This window comes from Rana temporaria, chromosome 7 (assembly GCF_905171775.1).
Source record: "Rana temporaria chromosome 7, aRanTem1.1, whole genome shotgun sequence".
Lineage (NCBI taxonomy): Eukaryota > Metazoa > Chordata > Amphibia > Anura > Ranidae > Rana > Rana temporaria.
In genome coordinates this window covers 165,503,879-165,526,135 of record NC_053495.1, presented here as the reverse complement: position 1 = coordinate 165,526,135, position 22,257 = coordinate 165,503,879, and the positions used below count along the sequence as shown (strand labels likewise).

Here is a 22,257-nt window from a genome sequence, read left to right as displayed (position 1 = left end):
GCTCAATGCAAAGGGCCCCTGCCTTTGATCACACACCAGGAGTGAGGTCCATGGTGTTCTTATCATTGCATCCGTGAAGGGATTCCAGAGTGCGGGACACCTGGCTGCTAAAATCTTCCCCACCATTCATGCACTCCCGCTGGAGGTGATGACGTAGCTCAGCGACATCATACTCGTAGCCATCTAGGATAGGTGTCTCACGAATGCCAAGGGTTCCGCCAGGGTGGGTGGACTGTCCGCGGGCATTGCGAAGGCTTTCTCTGCCATGGCCACCTCCAATGAGTACTGAAGGTATGTAATGGATCTCATTGGCTGCTTCTGCACTGGCACTTTTCTGTGGCTGTGGGGCGCGTCTCCTCTTGCACCATCGTCGTCTTGTATACAAGATAAGAAGCAGGCACAGGATGCAGAGCAGGAGGGCAATCATTCCACCCTAAAAAAAAAAGAAAAGAATATTGTAAATGAGTATACTAAGTAGCCTCTTAACATAAATTACAAATCAGCTTATAAACATTATTTTAAAAAATATGATAGTTTAAAGAATATGTTACCCCAGAATTATTATATCCCAGCACTTGGTAACAAGTATCCTGTTCTCTTCCTTTGCATGAAATACCTGGTGATACTGCCAGTCCCCCTGCTTTCCTATTTTAAACTGAGTATGCTAGGCATAGAAGCACATCCTCCGTAGTGTAGCCAAATTTTTGTCTGTGCCTGCCTGTCCTCCAATGGCCATGACTTGTTCTGGCACACCCCCTGCACAGCTCTTCACTGGGAAGATCAGTGTATTGCCATTAACCTGCCTCTGCTGACAACCCCACCCCCTCCTGCAATCTCCACCCACAGCTCTCTAAGCCCCCTATGCAGCTAAGAACAGAAGTTATGTATTCACTTTAAAAAAAGAAAAAAAATAATTATAATAGTTATATATTACCAAAAGTATTGGGACACCTGCCTTTACACACACATGAACTTTCATGGCATCCCAGTTTTAGGGCTAGATTCAAGTAGCCCGCCGTAAGTTTGTGCGGGCGTAGCGTATGTTATTTACGCTACGCCGCCGCAACTTACACGGGCAAGTGCAGTATTCACAAAGCACTTGCTCCGTAAGTTGCAGAGGCGTAGCGTAAATGGGGCCGGCGTAAGCGCGCCTAATTCAAATGAGTATGAGGGGGGCGTGTTTTATGTAAATGGGTGGTGACCCGACGTGATTGACGTTTTTCCCGAACGGCGCATGCGCCGTACGTGGAATTTCCCAGTGTGCATTGCTCCAAAGTACGCCGCAAGGACGTCATTGGTTTTGACGTGAACGTAAATTACGTCCAGCCCTATTCGCGAATGACTTACGTAAATGATGTAAAAAAATAGCGCTGGGCGTACGTAAATTTGTGAGTCGGCGTATCTAGGTCATTTGCATATTCTACGCCGAAAACAACGGAAGCACCACCTAGCGGCCAGCGTAAATATGCACCCTAAGATACGACGGCGTAAGAGACTTACGCCAGTTGGATCTTAGGCTAATGTCGGCGTATCTTGCTTTCTGAATACAGAAAGAAGATACGCCGGCACAGCTTTGAATTTACGCGGCATATCTATAGATACGCCGGCGTGAATCAATGCTGAATCTAGCCCTTAGTCCGTAGGTTTTGATATTGAGTTGGCCCACTCTTTGCTGCTATAACGTCTTCAACTCTTCTGGGAAGGCTGCCCAAAAGGTTTAGGCGTGTGTCTATGGAAATGTTTGACTAATCTTCCAGAACTTGATGGACTTGTGTCTTTTTTCAATCTCACCTACTATGTAACTGTGGGCCTGATTTACCAAGCCTTTACTCCATGACTCATGGAGTAAAAGCAGGAGTAGCAGCCGTTTGGCCATTTACTAAAGAAATACGCTGCTAGTGCAGTGTATTTCCCTAGTTACTAATGTGCTCCGTGCGCCCAGGAGAGGGTGCATTGTGCACCAGTACAGACCTGGCGCACGGCACATTAAACTGTAAATTGCGGGGGTTCGGGCGGGAGTTTATTAGGGGGGGAGGTGGGGGGATGCAGGGGAAGTGAAGTGACATGTGTTTTGAAGTGTTTGGCGGGCCGAATTGAAAGGGAAAGTGTTTTTTGAAAACAGATCCCCGTACGCTTGCACAGTGCGCCTGAACCTCGGGAGGTTCATTTGCATACTGGGCATGCGCAGAGAGAAAAGTCAGGGATTCCCGTGCGCCTTGTCAGTACGCCGTGAAAATCTTGGTAAATACCAAGTGGCGTACCCGTGATTGCGCTGCGTGACGCGGCGCACGGGAATCTCCGAGCTGTTTTCAGCCCTGAAGGGGAACTCGGCGCCAAATTTCAAACTTGAAATCGGCGCGGGTCCCCCTTCAGGGCTACATTAGGCTCTTAGGCTTGGTCCGGAACGTGAGGGGTTAAACCCGCGCCGATTCGGCGCGGGGGTCCCCCCCAGATCCAAACCAAGCCCTCATCCCAATGGGGGAGGGGACGAGCGAGCGGCCCCCCCCCTCCTGAGCCGTACCAGACCGCATGCCCTCAACATGGGGGAGTGTGTGCTGTGGGGGAGGGGGCACTGCCCCCCCACCCCACAGCACTCTTGCCCCCATGTCGATAGGGACAAGAGCCTCTTCCCGACAACCCTTGCCATTGGTTGTCGTGGTATGCGGGCGGGGCTAATCGGAATCTGCGAGCTCCCTTTAATAAGGGGGCCCCCAGATTCCGGCCCCCCACCCTATGTGAATGAGTATGGGGTACATCGTACCTCTACCCATTCACATGGGGGAAATGTAAAGTAAAAAAAACACCACACAGAATAAAATATTTTATTAATCTGCTCCGGAGCCCCCCCTTTCTTCTTTAGCTCTCTTAGAAGGGGGGGTTTCTTCTCTCCCGATCTTCCGCCGGGACCCTGGGCTTCGGTGATTTCTGCCGGGGGAGGGCGCCATCCCTCGGTCCTCTCCGGAGCCTTCCGCCGGATGCCCCCACCCCATTTAAGCTCTTTTTCATTAGGGAGGGGCATCCGGACTTCGGGGTCTTCTGCCGGGGGATGGCGCCTATCCCCCGGTCTTTCCGGTGCCTTCCGCCAGGGTTCCGGTCTTCCTGGTCTTCTGCCGGGGGTGCGCCAACTCCCAGGTCTTTTCTCTTCTGTCTTCTCTGCTCCCTCTTCTGCCTGGCTCCCCCGCGGAGCCAGGGCTTTCTTCCGTCTTCTTTCTTCTCTCTTCCTTCTTCTGCCTGTCTCCTCCGGGAGCCCAGGGCTTGTCTCCGCTGTTTTCTTGCTTCTCTTCCATTGGATGTTGACACGACGAGGTCCGGCGCTGGAATGCCGTCTGAGCAGTGGGCATGGACTTATATAGGGCAATGCCACCATGTGACCTCAACCCATGTGACATCACATTCCCATCATGCCCAGGGAATGTGATGTCACATGGGTTGAGGTCACATGGTGGCATTACCCTATATAAGTCCATGCCCGCCGCTGACACGGCATGTCAGCGCGGAACCTCGTCGTGTCAACATCGAATGGAAGAGAAGGAAGAAGACAGCGGAGACAAGCCCTGTGCTCCCGGAGGAGACAGGCAGAAGAAGGAAGAGAGAAGAAAGAAGACGGAAGAAAGCCCTGGCTCCGCGGGGGAGCCAGGCAGAAGAGGGAGCAGAGAAGACAGAAGAGAAAAGACCTGGGAGTTGGCGCACCCCCGGCAGAAGACCAGGAAGACCGGAACCCTGGCGGAAGGCACCGGAAAGACCAGGGGATAGGCGCCATCCCCCGGCAGAAGACCCCGAAGTCCGGATGCCCCTCCCTAATGAAAAAGAGCTTAAATGGGGTGGGGGCATCCGGCGGAAGGCTCCGGAGAGGACCGAGGGATGGCGCCCTCCCCCGGCAGAAATCACCGAAGCCCAGGGTCCCGGCGGAAGATCGGGAGAGAAGAAACCCCCCCTTCTAAGAGAGCTAAAGAAGAAAGGGGGGGCTCCGGAGCAGATTAATAAAATATTTTATTCTGTGTGGTGTTTTTTTTACTTTACATTTCCCCCATGTGAATGGGTAGAGGTACGATGTACCCCATACTCATTCACATAGGGTGGGGGGCCGGAATCTGGGGACCCCTTTATTAAAGGGGTCTCTCAGATTCTGATAAGCTCTCCGCCCGCATACCCCGACAACCAACGGCCAGGGTTGTCGGGAAGAGGCCCTTGTCCCTATCGACATGGGGGCAAGAGTGCTTTGGGGTGGGGGGCAGTGCCCCCCTCCCCCACAGCACACACTCCCCCATGTTGAGGGCATGTGGTCTGGTATGTCTCAGGAGGGAGGGGGGCGCTCGCTCGTCCCCACCCCCATTCCTGTCTGACCAGACTGCGTGCCTGGGATAAGTGCTTGGTTTGGATCTTGGGGGTGACCCCCACGCTATTTTTTTTTGCGCGGGTTTAACCCCTTATGTTCCAGACCAAGCCTAAGAGCCTGGTATGCACCTGGAGGGAACCCACCTTATTTTTTTTTGGGGGGGTCTGGAGTTCCCCTTCATGAACAGCGATCTGTCATTTACACATGTCAGTCCCCCCCCTACAGTTAGAACACACCCAGGGAACATATTTAACCCCTCCCTCGCACCTAGTGTTAACCCCTTCCCTGCCAGTGGCATTTTTTGAGTAAGCAATGCATTTTTTACAGCACTGATCGCTAGAAAAATGCCAATGGTTCCAAAAAAGTGTTCGATGTGTCCGCCATAATGTCGCAGTACCGATAAAAATCGCTGATCGCCCCAATAACTAGTTAAAACAACAACAAAAAAAAATTTGTAGACGCTATAACTTTTGCAAAAACCAAACACTAAACGCTATTTGCGATTTTTTGGAACCAAAAAGATGTAGAATACGTATCGGCCTAAACTGAGGGGTTTTTTAGTTTTTTGAATATATATTTTTGGGGATATTTATTATAGCAAAAAGTAAAACTAATTTTTACATATGTGGGCGGGACTTACGCAAGTCCCGCCCACATATATAAACATCGTTCAAACCACACATGTGAGGTATTGACGCGTGCGTTAGAGCGAGAGCAATACTTTTACCACTAGACCTTCTTTGTAACTATAAACTGGTAACCTGGAAAAAAAAGAAAAAGGTTGCCTATGGGGATATTCACGGAATTCATTTTGGCCCCATTGCAGGAGTGTTTCCAATAGTAAAGCGTGACATGTAAGGTATCTATTTACTCAGTGTAACATCATCTTTCACATTATCCCCAAAAATTGGGCTCACTTTTGTGTTTTGTTAATTTTTAACCACTTGAGCCCGGACCATATTTCTGGTCAATGACCGGGCAAGTTTTTGTGATTCGGCACGGCGTCGCTTTAACTGACAATTGCGCAGTCGTGCGACGTGGCTCCCAAACAAAATTGGCAACCTTTTTTTTAACACAAATAGATTATTAAATGTGCGTGTTTACTTCTGTCTTTAACACCTCCCCTTCAGGCTGGAAAGCATCAGATCAGGGGAAACCAAAAAAAAAAAGCTCTCATTCCATTGCAGCTTGGTTCCTACATGTGTGATGAACTGAGCATGCTCAAACACTTAGAAAAAAAATATCCTTTCTTTTTAAAAGGTGAAAAACACTCATTGGATGCTCATAGAGCGTGGTTTGGATTAATTGCAAGTGTGCCCAATTACAAGCTCACCCAAACTAGAGACTGCAATTTGTTCATGTGATTCCAATTGCTTCATTACTAGCACTGTTATAAAAAGCTTGGATCGATCAGTCCTCAGCTGCCCTCAGAAGGGGCAGGCTGGCAGAAATGCTGTTGCTAAACACAAATGTGGTTTGTTGCATGGGTTTTGTTTTATTTTGCCAATGGTTTTGGTTTATTTTTAAATGATGTTCACTTTGATGTATTTGTCTATGTGGCCTTATTTTATGAAAAATGTGTAAAGCTATGGTTATTTAGAATTTTGAAATGTATTTTTGTTTGTTTGTCTTTTTTTGCTTTCCTTGTTTTGTTGACCAATAAAAATTACTTTAAAATTGTTAAGTTTTTGTCTTTTGTTACTTTTTCATGCTACATATGTTGACAGCTGCAGCTGAACTAGGTTTGGGCCTAACAAATTATGTGTGATTTTTGTCTAAGCTTCTTTCCTGGTGTGTAATCATGAAATGTTTGCCATGTTTATTCTCCATGACTTTAAAGACAAAAACTGGTAAGTATTTTATTTATTCTGCAGTGGTCCTCAGCCCTCAAGTACCCCCGACAGGACATGTTTTGGGGATTTCTCTTATCAAGAATTGCTGTCCAGACTGTATTTTAAAGCACATGTGCAAGATGAAGGAAAACCTGCAAACATGGCCTGTGGGGGGGGTTTGCTATTGGTGGACAGGCTTGACGTGCTGATTTACAGCACTGTGCTTAAATCTAGCGCAAGGCAATCCTATTCAAATTGTGGGTGTTTGAGGGAAGCCAAGTGAGTGTTAGAACCCCTGCTTTGTGTTTTTTTATTTTTGTGTTGAGCTTTGTGTCCCTTTTCTTAAAATTGGCTTCACTTCCTGTCACACAGCTGAACAGGAAGTGAGGTTAAAACCCTACCAGTGTCATTTCTTGGGGACACAGGTCAATCTAACTAGTGTCCCCATTAAGCAAATTGCACTCCAGCACTGCTGTGTACACCCCAAATCATGGGTCTTCAAACTACGGCCCTCCAGTTGTTCAGGAACTACAATTCCCATCATGCCTAGTCATGTCTGTGAATGTCAGTGCATTACAAGGCCTCATGGGATGTGTAGTTCTAAAACAGCTGGAGGGCCGTAGTTTGAGGATCCCTGCCCCAAATGATTATTTAGTTTGGGGTTTAGTAAAGGCAAAGCCACTCTGCAGTACAAGCATAGTTGCTGAAAATCAGAGAGGAAGCACTGATGGTTTTAACATCCAATCCTGTAGAAGCAAAGTTGTTTTGTTTTCTTTCTTCCTTGCTTTGCACTTGTAGTGCAAAGTGGATTTGCCTTTAGTCAATGGACCCCAAAGTCCAAGATCCCTAATAATTTGGGGTGTACACAGCAAAATGCTAGAGTGCAATTTACATAATGGGAAACTATTTAGCTTGATCTGTGTCCCCAAGAAAAGATATTAGTAAGGTTTTACCCTCACTTCCTGTTTGGCTATGTGACAGGAAGTGAATGAATTAGAAAGGGTGAAGACACCTCACAAATGTTGTCACTATCAGGGGTGCAGACATCCCCAAAAAATGAGCAGATAATACTTATTTGCAAATTAATAATTTTTTAGTTAACATTGGGTGGGGTGCTCTAACGCACACATTCCTACATATTAGCAACGCTCTATCCTGGCCTATTGGCATGGTTATATTTTTTGGGGCTCTCAATAAAACTCTATGAAATTTGTGCTTAAACTAGAACCAGGGGCGGACTGACAACTCATGTGGCCCCTGGGCAATAGAAGATTATGGGGCCCCTCTGGCTTACAGATGACCACCACGCCAGGAGGTAGTGCAGAGGCGGGCAGCTAAAATCTTGGGATATTCACATTAAAAGCATGTCATTTTCGGACATATCAGGGACAGATCTAAAAAAAACACAGATTTTTACATACTGTCCCTGGTTTTACTGAGCCTGGCAACCCGGATGGGGCCCCCTAGTGGCATGGGGCCCTCGGGCAGTGCCCGAGTGACTCAATGGTCAGTCCGCCCTTGACAAGAACTATAATCAACAAGTTTTATTTTCTTTAATTTTGGATAGAGTGAGGGAGGGTTATAGGCCCTGTCAGTTTATTTTGTATTATCTGTGTCCAATTGGGGAGATTTGCCTTCACTTCCTGCCCCATAGCCAAACAGGAAGTGAGAGAAAAACTATGCAAATTAACCACTTCCCGCCCAGCCTATGGCCGATTTACGTCCGGGAAGTGGTTACACAATCCTGACAGGACGTCCTGCAGGATTTCATGCCGCACGCGCCTGTGGGGGCACGCAGTGCGGCGATCGGTGATGCGGGGTGTCAGTCTGACACCCTGCATCTCCGATCTCGGTAAAGAGTCTCTCACGGAGACTCTTTACCACGTGATCAGCCGTGTCCAATCACGGCTGATCACGATGTAAACAGGAAGAGCCATCGATGGCTCTTCCTCACTCGCGTCTGACAGACGCGAGTATAGGAGAGCCGATCGGCGGCTCTCCTGACAGGGGGCGTTCGCGCTGATTGTTTATCAGCGCAGCCCCCCCTCGGATCACCACACTGGACCACCAGGGATGCCCACCCTTGACCACCAGGGTGTGCAAAAACAAAAAAAATATAGAACAAAAAAACAAAAAGCAATAAAAAATAAGAAAAAAGATGCCAATCAGTGCCCACAAATGGGCACTGACTGGGAAAATCAGTGCCACCCCACAGTGTCCATCAGTGCCACCCCACAGTGCCCATCCATGCACAGTGCCCACCTATCAGTGCCCACCTGTGCCACCCATAAGTATCCATCAGTGCCACCCATAAGTGCCGCCCATCTGTGCCGCCCATGAGTGCCCATCAGTGCCGCCTATGAGTGCCCATCAGTGCCGCATAGCAGCGCCGCCAATCAATGCCACCTCATCTGTGCCGTCAGTACTACCTCATCGATGTCCATCAGTGCCATCTCATCGGTGCCCATCAGTGCCGCCATATCAGTGCCCGTAATTGAAAGAGAAAAACTTATTTACAAAAAAATTAACCTAAAAAAATAAAAACTTTTTTTTGTTTCAAAATTTGCAGTCTTTTTTTAGTTGTTGCGCAAAAAAAAAAAACGCAGAGGTGATCAAATAACAACAAAAGAAAGCTCTATTTGTGGGGAAAAAAGGACGCCAATTTTGTTTGGGTACAGTGTTGTATGACCGCGCAATTGCCATTCAAAGTGCGACAGTGTTGAAAGCTGAAAATTGGCTTGGCGGGAAGGTGCGTAAGTGCCCTGTATGGAAGTGGTTAAGGGAATCCAGTGCCCCCCCAGAACTAGTGTGTGGGTCCCCTGAAAATTACTGGGCGGGGTTATACAAAAACAGGGTGTGACCTTGACAGGAAGGGGTGGGTCATTTTTCTATTAGGAGGTGCAGATATGTAGTCAGGCCTAGGGCAGAACCAAACCTAAATATACTACTGCATATTAGGGCTTATTTAGACCGGAACCGATTTACAGCGTGTTTTTATATTGTGGGAGGAAACCCACGCAGGCACAGGGAGAACATGCAAACTCCATGCAGATGCTGTCACGGGCGGGATTCGAACCAACGACTCTTTTGCTGCTAGGTCAAAGTGCTATACACTACACCACTGTGGTGAACGAACATGTTTGCAGCTGAAAGCATGAGAACTTTTATTTATTTTTTCAATACCATGCTTTCCAGCCTTATTGACCCCGCCTCTCTCCATAAAGAGGACCTGTCACACACTAGTCCTATTACAAGGGATGTTTACATTCCTTGTAATAGGAAGAAAACTGATCATTTTTTTTTTTTTTTTTATTTCAGTGTAAAACATTATAAAACTAAATAAAAATAAATAAGAAAACCCCCAAAATTTTTTTTAAAGCGCCCCGTCCCGACGAGCTCGCGCACAGAAGCAAACGCATACGCGAGTAGCGCCCGCATATGAAAACGGTATTCAAACCACACAAGTGAGGTATCGCCGCGATCGTTAGAGTGAGAGCAATAATTCTAGCCCTAGACCTACTCTGCAACTCAAAAAATGCAACCTGTAGAATTTTTTAAACGTCGCCTATCGAGATTTTTAAAGGGTAAAAGTTTGATGCCATGCCACGAGCGGGCGCAATTTTTAAGCGTGACATGTTGGGTATCATTTTACTCGGCGTAACATTATCTTTCACAATATATAAAAAAATTGGGCAAAATGTATTGTTGTCTTATTTTTTAATTCAAAAAAGTGATTTTTATCCAAAAAAAGTGCGCTTGTAAGACCGCTGCGCAAATACGGTGTGACAAAAAGTATTGCAATGACTGCCATTTTATTCCCTAGGATGTCTGCTAAAAAAAAATATATAATGTTTGGGGGTTCTGATTAATTTTCTAGCCAAAAAATTGTGATTTTCACATGAAGGAGAGAAGTGCCAGAATTAACCCGGTGGGCAAGTGGTTAAAGTACTCATGGCTATAAAGAATAGAGTCATTGCTCATTAAAAAAAAAAAAAAAAAAGGGGGTCCCTCCAAATTAAATTACCAGGCCCTTCAGGTCTGGAATGGATATTAAGGGGAACCCCGCCGTAAAAAAAACCCCAAAAAATGGCGTGGGGTCCCCCCAAATATCCATACCAGACCCTTCAGGTCTGGTGTGGATTTTAAGGGGAACTCCACCCCAAATTGAAAAAAAAATGGCGTGGAGTCCCCCTAAAAATCCACACCAGACCCTTATCCGAGCACGTTGACCTGGCCGGCCGCAGAAAAGAGGGGGGGACAGAGTGCGGCCCCCCCCCCTCTCCTGAACCGCACCAGGCCACATGCCCTCAACATGGGGAGGATGTCCCCATGTTGATGGGGACAAGGGTCTCATCCCCACAACCCTTGCCCGGTGGTTGTGGGGGTATGCGGGCGGGGGGCTTATCAGAATCTGGAAGACCCCTTTAACAAAGGGGACCCCCAGATCCTGCCCCCCCCCCCTATGTGAAATGGTAATGGGGTACATTGTACCTCTACCATTTCACCCAAAAAAAAATGTCAAAGTGTTAAAAATGACAGTAGCCGGTTTTTGACAAATCTTTTAATAAAATCTTCTTTTCTTCTTTCCTTCGGGTTTCTTCCGCTGCTTCTTTCTTCTCGTCCACATCTTGCCCGACGTGTTCTTCTATCTTCTCCGTCCGTCCTTCAGCCTTCTGGTCCCGCATCTTGCCCGTTGTCTTGTCCTGTCTTCTTCTCCGTCCGCCTCCTCGTCCGCATCTTGGGTCTTCTGCGGTGTTCTTTTCGTCCCCGGACCCAGCGTTTGAATTTGATTTGGCCGCCGTTTTCCCGCTCCTGGGACCCGCCCCCCTCTGACGCCACAAGTAAACTCCTTAGAAGGTCATGTGCGTCAGAGGGGGGCGGGGTCACATGAGTGTGACACGGCGGGAACTTCTTCTCCGGGCGGCGCGATTGAAATTGAATTCCCCTGCTGTGTGACGCTCTGCGACCCCGCCCCCCTCTGACGCACATGACCTTCTAAGGAGTTTACTTGTGGCGTCAGAGGGGGGCGGGGTCACATGAGTGTGACACGGCGGGAACTTCTTCTCCGGGCGGCGCGATTGAAATTGAATTCCCCCGCTGTGTGACGCTCTGCGACCCCGCCCCCCTCTGACGCACATGACCTTCTAAGGAGTTTACTTGTGGCGTCAGAGGGGGGCGGGTCCCAGGAGCGGGAAAACGGCGGCCAAATCAAATACAAACGCTGGGTCCGGGGACGAGAAGAACACCGCAGAAGACCCAAGATGCGGACGAGGAGGCGGACGGAGAAGAAGACAGGACAAGACAACGGGCAAGATGCGGGACCAGAAGGCTGAAGGACGGACGGAGAAGATAGAAGAACACGTCGGACGAGAAGAAAGAAGCAGCGGAAGAAACCCGAAGGAAAGAAGAAAAGAAGATTTTATTAAAAGATTTGTCAAAAACCGGCTACTGTAATTTTTAACACTTTGACATTTTTTTTGGGGTGAAATGGTAGAGGTACAATGTACCCCATTACCATTTCACACAGGGGGGGGGTCAGGATCTGGGGGTCCCCTTTGTTAAAGGGGTCTTCCAGATTCTGATAAACCTCCCGCCCGCATACCCCCACAACCACCGGGCAAGGGTTGTGGGGATGAGACCCTTGTCCCCATCAACATGGGGACATCCTCCCCATGTTGAGGGCATGTGGCCTGGTGCGGTTCAGGAGAGGGGGGGGGCCGCACTCTGTCCCCCCCTCTTTTCTGCGGCCGGCCAGGTCAACGTGCTCGGATAAGGGTCTGGTGTGGATTTTTAGGGGGACTCCACGCCATTTTTTTTTTCAATTTGGGGTGGAGTTCCCCTTAAAATCCACACCAGACCTGAAGGGTCTGGAATGGATATTTGCCGGGAACCGCACGTCTTTTTTTTTTTTGGTTTTTACGGCGGGGTTCCCCTTAATATCCATTCCAGACCTGAAGGGCCTGGTAATTTAATTTGGGGGAACCCCTACACATTTTTTTGTTTGTTTTATGAATGAATCCCTTTAGAATTGTCAGAGCCGACAATTCATTATAGCCGCGTGTGAATTTTTAAATGACTTTTTTCCTTCTGAATGTCACTTTGTGCAGGGGGAGTTCTAAGTGCGGGAAAAATGCGCTATTTCACATGCTGACATTACACCCCCCCTAGGTACGAAATGTAAAGGAATATTTCACTTTTATTGTTTCACTTTAAGAATTATTAATTTCACTGCTCCCGAAAAAACGGCCGTTTTAAAAAATAAAAAAAGCATTGATACATGTTCCCTGGGGCAGGACTGAGGTCCCCAAACACTTTTTAGGACAAAACTTGCAGATTAGCCTTTAAAATGAACACTTTTGATTTCTCCCATAGACTTCTATAGGGAGTTCGGCGCGGCTTTACATATTAGTTTCAATGCGCCGGCTGCTACGCTGGTTCATGCGCCCAATTAAGCCTCCACCCGGAGTACTAATTAACGCATGAACCAGCGCAGCGCACAGAGCATAGTAAATCAGGCCCTATATGTTGGATGAAAGGGCCTGGCTCACAGTTTAAGCTCGAATTCATCCCAAATGTGTTCTATCAGGTTGAGGTCAGGAAAGTCAAGTTCCTCCACTCCAAGCACGCTCATCCGTGTCTGTATGGACCTTGGTTTGTGCGCTGGTCTGAATAATTTGGTAGAGGAGGGATTACTGTGTGGGGTTGTTTTTCATGGGTTGGGCTTGGCCCCTTTAGTTCCAGTGAAGGGAACTCTTAAGGCGTCAGCATAACACGATTATTCATTCACTGGCATAAAAATAAATTTTTAGCTGTGGGTGGGGGGAATGTAAAACCGCCTCAATTGTGTTTCATTTTCATGATGAGATAAAAAGTTCTGGATTCCTAATTATAACCCCTGGAACTTAGTTTAAGTGGAACTAAACTCTCTCAATCAACATGAACTATTTTTAATCCTTATGTTGTTAGCCTTACTAAATATATGGGAAAGTATATCATGTTTACTTGTTTTATTTTTTATTTATTTTTTACATTTCTGAATGATGTTGTACGTCCCGGGAGACATTTTGGACATTTTTTTCTTTCACACCCTCCTGCCTACAAACCTGAGATAAAGGCAGATGGATTCCAGGAAATAAATGATACATCAGGGGTACCCACCAACAGTACCAGTTAGCGGTACCAGCCAGTAGACGTGCAGAGTGGAAAAATCTGTTTAGTTAGTTTAGTTTCAGATAGATTCATTATGTTACTAATTTTGTTTCGTTATGGAATTTGTTTAGTTTGGTTTCAGAATTTGTTTAGTTTCACGCCACACAAATGTACACCACACTTTTCACATATTTGTAAAAAAAAATGAAAACCATTTATCATTTTCCTTCCACTTCACAATTATGTGCCACTTTGTGTTGGTCTATCAAATAAAATCCCAATAAAACACTTTTACGTTTTTGGTTGTTGTAACATGACAAAAGGTGGAAAACTTCAAGGGGTATTAATACTTTTTCAAGGCACTGCAAAAAAGACTTCAGAAAGGGGGTGGTGCCACTGGTGACGTAACCAAGTGGCCCCACCCCTTGCCTATATAAAAGCTTTAAAAGCGAAGAGAAGGCAGTTGGCGGGTAGCCTTGTTTTTTTTTCAATTGTTTGCTATAACTTGGGTTGGTGGGCGCCGTGATGGACATTGAGGGACACCATTTTTTTTCTTTTAATAAATGACTTGTCAAAAACGGATTCCCGTGTTTCTTACCTTTTAAGACTTGTTTTTTGATAAATGGGTACGTGTTCGGGTGGGGGGGAGGGGTTGGGCGGTGGGGGGTGCAGAGTTTGGACCGAAACAAATTGCACATGTCTACCAACCAGCAGTACCAGCCAGCAGTACCCACCAGCAGTACCAACCAGCAGTACCAACCAGCAGTACTAGCAATGAGTACCCACCAGCAGTGCCAGCCAGCAGTACCAGCCATGAGTACCCCCCAGCAGTACCAGCCAGCAGTACCCACCATCAGTACCAGCCAGCAGTACCCACCATCAGTACCAGCCAGCAGCACCCACCAGCAGTACCAGCCAGAAGTACCCACCAGCAGTACCAGCCATCAGTACCCAGCAGCAGTACCAGCCAGAAGTACCAGCAATGAGTACCCCCCAGCAGTACCCACCAGCAGTACCAGCCATGAGTACCCCCCAGCAGTACCAGCCAGCATTACCCAACAGCAGTACCCACCATCAGTACTAGCCAGCAGTACCAGCCATGAGTACCCCCCCAGCAGTACCAGCCAGCAGTACCCACCAGCAGTGCCAACCAGCAGTACCCACCAGCAATACCAGCCCTGGAGGACAGCCAGCAGCAGCCACCAGCCATACCTGCCTGGGGGACAGCAGCAGCCAGTTATACTTGCAGGAATCCTGAGGAAGAAGTGAAAATTGAGGTCAGTTGAGGTGCAGGTAAACCGCAGTGCATCAGTGTGAAAGCAGCCTTAGGCCCCTTTCACACAATCGTTCCGATCAGGGCCGCCTGTCTGTTTTCCAGGTGCACCCAATCAGGCACTCCATTCACCTCTATAGAGCGGCAGCAGATTGTGTCCATTTACACCCGCCTAGCTCCAATCCGATCCACTTGAAAAAACAGAAGGGGATCCATCCTCTTCTGTCTGGGCAGATCGGGTCAAAGGGCCTATAGAGAAGAGTGGGCTGTATCTGTGTCTGCTCTGTATATCCGAGTGGACATGGATCTGTCACCTGCCCGCTCCGCTCATTGTGGGCCGTGACTGGTTACCAAGTCGCTTAAGTGGTGCACGTACCTCAAAAGGTTGGGCACCCCTGTGCTACATAAATCATCTGTCCTTACTCAAGATGGGTACCACTAGAAATGCTAGGGGGTGTTTTTCAAATTGATTTCTCAACAATAAAGCATGGAGACTTGGATGGGTAGGAGACTCAGGTCTCAATATCAAAAATTTAATCACGCAGATAGAAAGGGAGACAAGTTTTACATGAATAAATAAAAGTTGATCACTGTAATCACCCCTATCAGTGGTAAATGGTTTGTATCAACACTTGTTACTGCTACATTTGCAGGAGAGCTTGTGCTGTTGAAAAACATCAGACTCACTAGCCAGATCACCAGATGAAAATAAAAGACAGAAACCCTAAAAAAAGAAAACTAAAGCAGCCATCATATCTAAGAATTAAATAAATGTTTCAGAGGCTCATTGTGCTAAAGAGCTAGCTAACCATAGCCACCACCTTCCACGATATAGACTATGCTAAGAAACAAAACAAATGTTGAATCCAGCACCTCCTATTTATACCTTCTGATAATGGAGTGTGGATCAGCATTTTTTATTCATGGCATTAACAAGTATATTATATCTGCTCAAAAATACACTTTGGCAATACTGATATACCGTATATTGTCAAAAGTATTGGGACACCTGCCTCTACACGCACATAAACTTTAATGGCATCCCAGTCTTAGTCCGTAGGGTGGAAGGCTGTCCACAAGTTTTAGGAGTGTGTCTATGGGAATGTTTGACCAAGCGCGTTTGTGAGGTCAGGCACTGATGTGGACGAGAAGGCCTGGCTCACTGTCCTAGTTCTAATTCATCCCAAAGCTGTTCTATCGGGTTAAGGTCAGTACTCTGTACAGACTAGTCAAGTTCCTCCGCCCCAAATGCGCTCATCAATGTCTTTATGGACCTTGCTTTGTGTACTGGTGCGCAGTCACGTTGGAACAAGAAGGGACCGTCCCCAAACTGTTCCCACAAAGCTGGGAGCGTGAAATTGTCCGAAATGTCTTGGTATGCTCTATGCTGACACCTTAAGGGTTCCCCACACGGGAGCTAAGGGGCCAAGCCCAACCCCTGAAAAACAATCTGATATCATGATCTCCCCTCCACCAAATGATTTGGACCAGTGCACAAAGCAAGGTCCATAAAGATTTGGGTGGAGAAAATTGACCGGCCTGCATAGAATCCTGACCTCAACCTGATAGAACACCTTTGGGATGCAATAGAGAGGTCAGGCCTTTCTTATAAAACATCAGTTCCTGACCTTACAAATGCGCTTCTGGAAGAATGGTCAACATTGCCATAGACACACTCCTAAACCTTGTGGACAGTCTTCCCAGAAGAGTTGGAGCTGTTATAGCTGCAAAGGGTGGGCCAACCCAATATTGAACCCTACAGACTAAGACTGGGATGCCATTAAAGTTTATGGCCTGGATTCAGATACAATTGTGTATTTATCGGCGGGCGTATCTGTTACGCCGTCGTAACTTAGGGCGCAAGTTCCGTATTCATAAAGAACTTGCGCCCTAAGTTACGGCGGCGTAGCGTATGTGGTCCGGCGTAAGCCCGCCTAATTCAAATGTGGATGATGTGGGCGTGTTTTATTTAAATTAATTTTGACCCCACATATTTGACGTTTTTTACGAACGGCCATGAACGTTTCCAAGTGCGCATGCTCCAAATTACGAAGCAAACTGTCAATGCTTTTGACGTGAATGTAACTTATGTACAGCCCTATTCGCCAACGATTTACGTATACAACGTAAAATACGACGCTGTTCGGTCGTTTCCGACGTCCATACTTAACATGACTTACCCCTGCTTTATGAGGGGTAACTTTACGCCGGAAAAAGCCTTATGTAAAAGATGTAAAAAAATGCGCCGGGCGGACGTACGTTTCTGAATCGGCGTATCTACCTAATTTGCATATTCCTCACGTAAATCTACGGAAGCGCCACCGAGCGGCCAGCGTAAATATGCAGCCTAAGATATGACGGTGTAAGAGACTTACGCCGGTCGGATCTTATTGAAATCTATGCGTAACTGATTCTATGAACGCTGTCGTAACTCCTATCTGAATCCGGGCCCATGTGTGTGTAAAGACAGGTGTCCCAATACTTTTGACAATATCGTGTATATTCATTGATATGTGTGATTTCAATGATAGGCTCACTTTAAGAAAAAAAAAACGACAGTAAACAAAATAGACAGACAATGGGAACAAACACAAGAATGATTATTTAAAGCCATGCTTTGCATAATACAAGCACATTGAACATCTTTTGATATCCGGATAGAACAAGACTGAATAATGGAAGATCAAGTAAAGTCTGCTTGAATGAGAAATATTATCATATTACTTTATTTGTATATTTCATGTTAAATTACTTCTCAGGAAAAAACAGAAACATTTTCTGTTCGGTTACTGGAGGATGTTTACGTTAAATTAATAATGAAGCCATTTTGTGCTAAAAGGAAAAGGCAGTGCTTGCATTATCTTGGAGCATTTTATTTTCTCTTATTGTTCATGGTATTTTTTACCTTCCCTTTAAAATGAGAACGCAAGTCTGGGCATAAACACCTAAAAATCAATTCTGGAAAAAAAGAAGATCTTTTCTAGAGTTCAGCTAAAATGGCAAGAAGTGTGTGCAAAAAAAGAAAAAAAGTATTAGCTCCCATTTATATATCCAGCAGAACAAAATATCCAATCTTATTAAGTTGTTCACATGAATGCCGCAGCAAATTGTCCACAAATAATTTAACACTGCTGTAAATATGAGATGTTACAGGCGCATTATGGCTGCAGTGTCATTATAGAAGAAGTCCGAGAAGATGCTTTCTTTGAGACAACTGTAATATAATAAAGGTACAAAACAGTAATATGAACTGGATAGACAGGGAGGGGTCTCACTGTGCAGTCCACCAAACAATTTGGGGTGTTCGCGGCAAATTCGAAAAGCCGTGGAACACCGTTAAAAATCTATGGTAGAAATCAAAAGTGTTAATTGTAAAGGTTAATATGCAAGTTATTGTCATAAAAAGTGTTTGGGGACCTGGGTCCTTCCCCAGGGGACATGTATCAATGCAAATAAAAAGTTTTAAAAACTGCAGTTTTTTTTGGGAGCAGTGATTTTAATAATGCTAAAAGTGAAACAATAAAAGTGAAAAATTCCTTTAAATTTCGTACCTGGGGGTGTGTATAGTATGTGTGTACAGTAGCACATGTTTCCCGTGTTTAGAATCGTCCCTGCACAAAGTGTCATTTCTGAAGGAAAAAAGAGTCATTTAAAACTACTCGCAGCTATTCATGAATTGTCGGCTCTCGGCAATACAGATCAAAGCCATTTAATAAAACAACACCCAAACCCAAAAAAAAGCGTGGGGGTCTCAACCCCACAAACTTTGCCCGGTGGTTGTGGGGGTCTGTGGGCGAAATCTGGAAGCCCCCTTTAACAAAGGGGAACTCCAGATCCCGGCCCCCCCTATGTGAATTGGTAACGGGGTACATTGTACCCCTACCATTTCACAAAGAAAGTGTAAAATATTGTAAAAAACACACAGACACAGCTGGACAAGTCCTTTATTTAAAAATAAAAAATTAAAACATTTATTCCAGCTATGTAATCCCGTCTCTCGATGTCCAACGATGATCCATTCTCCGGCGGTGCTGCAGTCTCCACTCATTCTCCAGCGAGGAACGAAACCCCTATGACGCATAAGAGGAGGCGGGGTCACCCGTTCATGTCACTGGAGTTCCCCTTAATATCCATACCAGACCTGACGGGCCTGATATGGAATTTGGGGTTCCCCTTAATATTCATACCAGACCCAAAGGGCCTGGTAATGGACTGAGGGGGAACCCCTGACGTTTTTTTCAATGACTTTTATCTGTATTGCCAGGACCCGACAATTCATGAATAGCCACGAGTAGTTTTGAATGACTTTTTTTCCTTTCGAAATTACATTTTGTGCAGGGACAGTTTTAAACACGGGAAACATGTGCTACTGTACAGGCATACTATACACACCCCCCAGGTACGAAATTTAAAGGAATATTTCACTTTTATTGTTTCACTTTAAGCATTATTAAAATCACTGCTCCCAAAAAAAATTCAGTTTTTTTTTTTTCGTATTTAAATTCTTTATTTTTCTTTGTTTATAATCAGGGTTACACAAAATTAACATCACATTTCACATTTAGCCTATACATATGTTAAGCATAGGGTTACATAAATGTTATCCCCTCAAAACTTCTGCCAAAGAAAAAGGCTAGTCAACCCTATAATTCTAGAGACATCCTAAAACTTCAGTTTTTAAAACTTTTTTGCATTGATACATGTCCCCTGGGGCAGGACCCAGGTCCCCAAACACTTTTTATGACAATAACTTGCATATTAACCTTTAAAATTAGCACTTTCGATTTTTCATGTTCGTGCCCAATAGACTTTAACGGTGTTCGCATGTTCGAACACATTTTTTGCCTGTTCACATGTTCTGGTGCGAACCGAATCGGGGGGTGTTCGGCTCATCCCTACAAGTAATGTATGCAGCCGTAAAACCTGAAGTGTCAGCGTTTACGGTGCATCCAGAAAGTATTCACAGCACTTCACTTTTTCCACATTTTGTTATCTTACAGTCTTATTCAAAAATGGATTAAATTCATTATTTTCCTCAAAATTGTACAAACAATCCCCTATAATGACAACGTGAAGGAAGTTTGTTTTAAATCTTTGCAAATTTATTTAAAAAAAAATCACTTGTACATAAAGTATTCGCAGCCTTTGCTCAATACTTTGTTGAAGCACCTTTAACACCAATTACAGCCTCAAGTCTATTTGAGTATGATGCTACAAGCTTGGCACACCTATTTTTTGGGCAGTTTCTCCCATTCTTCTTTGCAGGGCCTCTTAAGCTCCATCAGGTTGGATGGGAAGTGTCGGTGCACAGCCATTTTCAGATCTCTCCAGAGATGTTCAATCAGATTCAAGTCTGGGCTCTGGCTGGGCCACTCAAAGACATTCACAGAATAGCCACTCCTTTATTATCTTGGCTGTGTGCTTAGGGTTGTTGTCCTGTTGGAATATGAACCTTTGCCCCAGTCTGAGGTCCAGAGCGCTGGGTTTCATCAAGCATGTCTCTGTACATTGCTGTATTCATCTTTCCCTCAATCCTGACTAGTCTCCCAGTTCCTGCTGCTGAAAAACATCCCCATAGCATGATGCTGCCACCACCATGCTTCACTGTAGGGATGGTATTGGCCAGGTGATGTTTGGCCAGGTTTCCTCCAGACACAACGCTTGCTATTCAGGCCAAAGAGTTCAATCTTTGTTTCATCAGACCAGAACATTTTGTTTCTAATGGTCTAAGAGTCCTTCAGGTGCTTTTTGGCAAACTCCAGGTGGGCTCTCATGTGCCTTTTACTGAGGAGTGGCTTCTGTCTGGCCACTCGACCATACAAGCCTGATTGGTGGAGTGCTGCAGAGATAGTTGTGCTTCTGGAGGGTTCTCCTCTCTCTACAGAGAAATGCTGTGACCAGGGCTTTTTTTCTCAGAAAATGGGTGCAGGAACTCAACCACGACCCACCCCCCCCAAAACCCCCTCCCACACACACCCTCCAAACCTCTTCACATAGGGGTTAATAGTGTGGTCAAATTTCACTAACAGTAGGAGTCTCTTAAGGGGCATTAAACACCAGGGGCCAAATTCTCAAAAAACCTGCCTAACTTAAATTTCAGCAGTTAAGTTACACTGACTTAAAATTTCTACCTAAGTGCCCGATCGTCAAAGCACTTACCTAGAAATTTCAGGCCGTGTAACTTAAGTGCCGCCGTCGTAAGGCGGTCCTCCTCTCCTGGGGGTGTTTAAAATTTAAATGAGGCGCGCTCCCGCGCCGGCCGTACTGCACATGCGTGTGACGTCATTTTCACGACGTGCAGCGCGCGAACGTAATTAACGCCGGGCGGCTTTGAGAATTTCGACGGGACACTAAAGTTGCGACGGGTGAAAAAAAAAAGACGCGCCGGGAAAACAAATAATTATAAAAAAAAATGACAGCGTCGCTCAGCATGCATTCCTGAGAGGGAGAACTCCATGCCAATTTTCAAAGAAAAAACCGGCATGGGTTCCCCCCCCAGGAGCATACCAGGCCCTTAGGTCTGGTATGGGTTGTAAGGAGACCCCCCCTCCGCCGAAAAATCGATGTAGGGGGTCCCCCTACAATCCATACCAGACCCGTATCCAAAGCACGCTACCCGGCCGGTCAGGAAGGGAGTGGGGACGAGCGAGCGCCCCCCCCTCCTGAGTCATGCCAGGCCGCATGCCCTCAACATGGGGGGGTTGGGTGCTCTGGGGCAGGGGGGCGCACTGCGGGCCCCCCCACCCCAGAGCACTCTGTCCCCATGTTGATGAGGACAGGACCTCTTCCCGACAACCCTTGCCGTTGGTTGTCGGGGTCTGCGGGCGGGGGCTTATCGGAATCTGGGAGTCCCCTTTAATAAGGGGGCCCCCAGATACCGGCCCCCCACCCTAAGTGAATGGATATGGGGTACATCGTACCCCTACCCATTCACCTGGAGGCAAAAAGTAAAAGTTAGTAAACACACAACACAAGGCTTTTTAAAATAATTTATTATTCTGCTCCGGATGCCCCCCCTGTCTTCTTTATTAGCTCTATTACCAGGGGGGGCTTCTTCTTCCACTCTCCGGGGGTCTTCTTCCACTCTCCGGGGGGGGTTTCTTCTTCCGCTCTCCGGGGGGGGCTTCTCCGCTCTCCGGGGGGCTTCTTCCATCTTCTCCCCTCTTCCGCTGTTGACTCGGCGAACCCCGGTTCTTCTCCAGCTGTCCGGTGCCTTCTTCTTCAGCGCTGGCTGCCTGCTATGTTTGTGTGTTAGCTCAATTAGTAACAGGCAGCCGGCGCGGTCTTCTGTGACGTCAGGTTCTTCTCCCCTCTTCCGATGTTGACTCGTCGCATCTTGTCGCTGTAATGATGAAAGCGTGCCTTGCATCCCATTTATATAGGCATCACCGTCCCATCATGCTCCGGTAGGTACCCACGTGGTGGGTGCCTACCCACGTGCACCCACCACGTGGGTACCTGCCGGAGCATGATGGGACGGTGATGCCTATATAAATGGGATGCAAGGCGCGCTTCCATCATTACAGCGACAACAGGCGACGAGTCAACATCGGAAGAGGGGAGAAGAACAGAAGACCCTGACGTCACAGAAGACCTCGCCGGCTGCCTGTTACTAATTGAGCTAACACACAAACATAGCAGGCAGCCAGCGCTTGAAAAAGAAGAAG

The 22,257-nt window shown here is 46.5% G+C and overlaps 1 protein-coding gene across 1 annotated transcript in view; it reads right to left on the bottom strand.

Annotated features, from left to right (window-relative positions):
• Window positions 1–22,257, bottom strand: part of ASTN1 (astrotactin 1) — a 796,876-nt gene that overhangs the window by 289,253 nt on the left and 485,366 nt on the right. Inside the window, exon 3 of the mRNA XM_040360365.1 lies at window positions 37–433. Coding sequence (XP_040216299.1) covers window positions 37–433 — 397 coding nt within the window. The remainder of the gene's footprint in view (window positions 1–36; window positions 434–22,257) is intronic.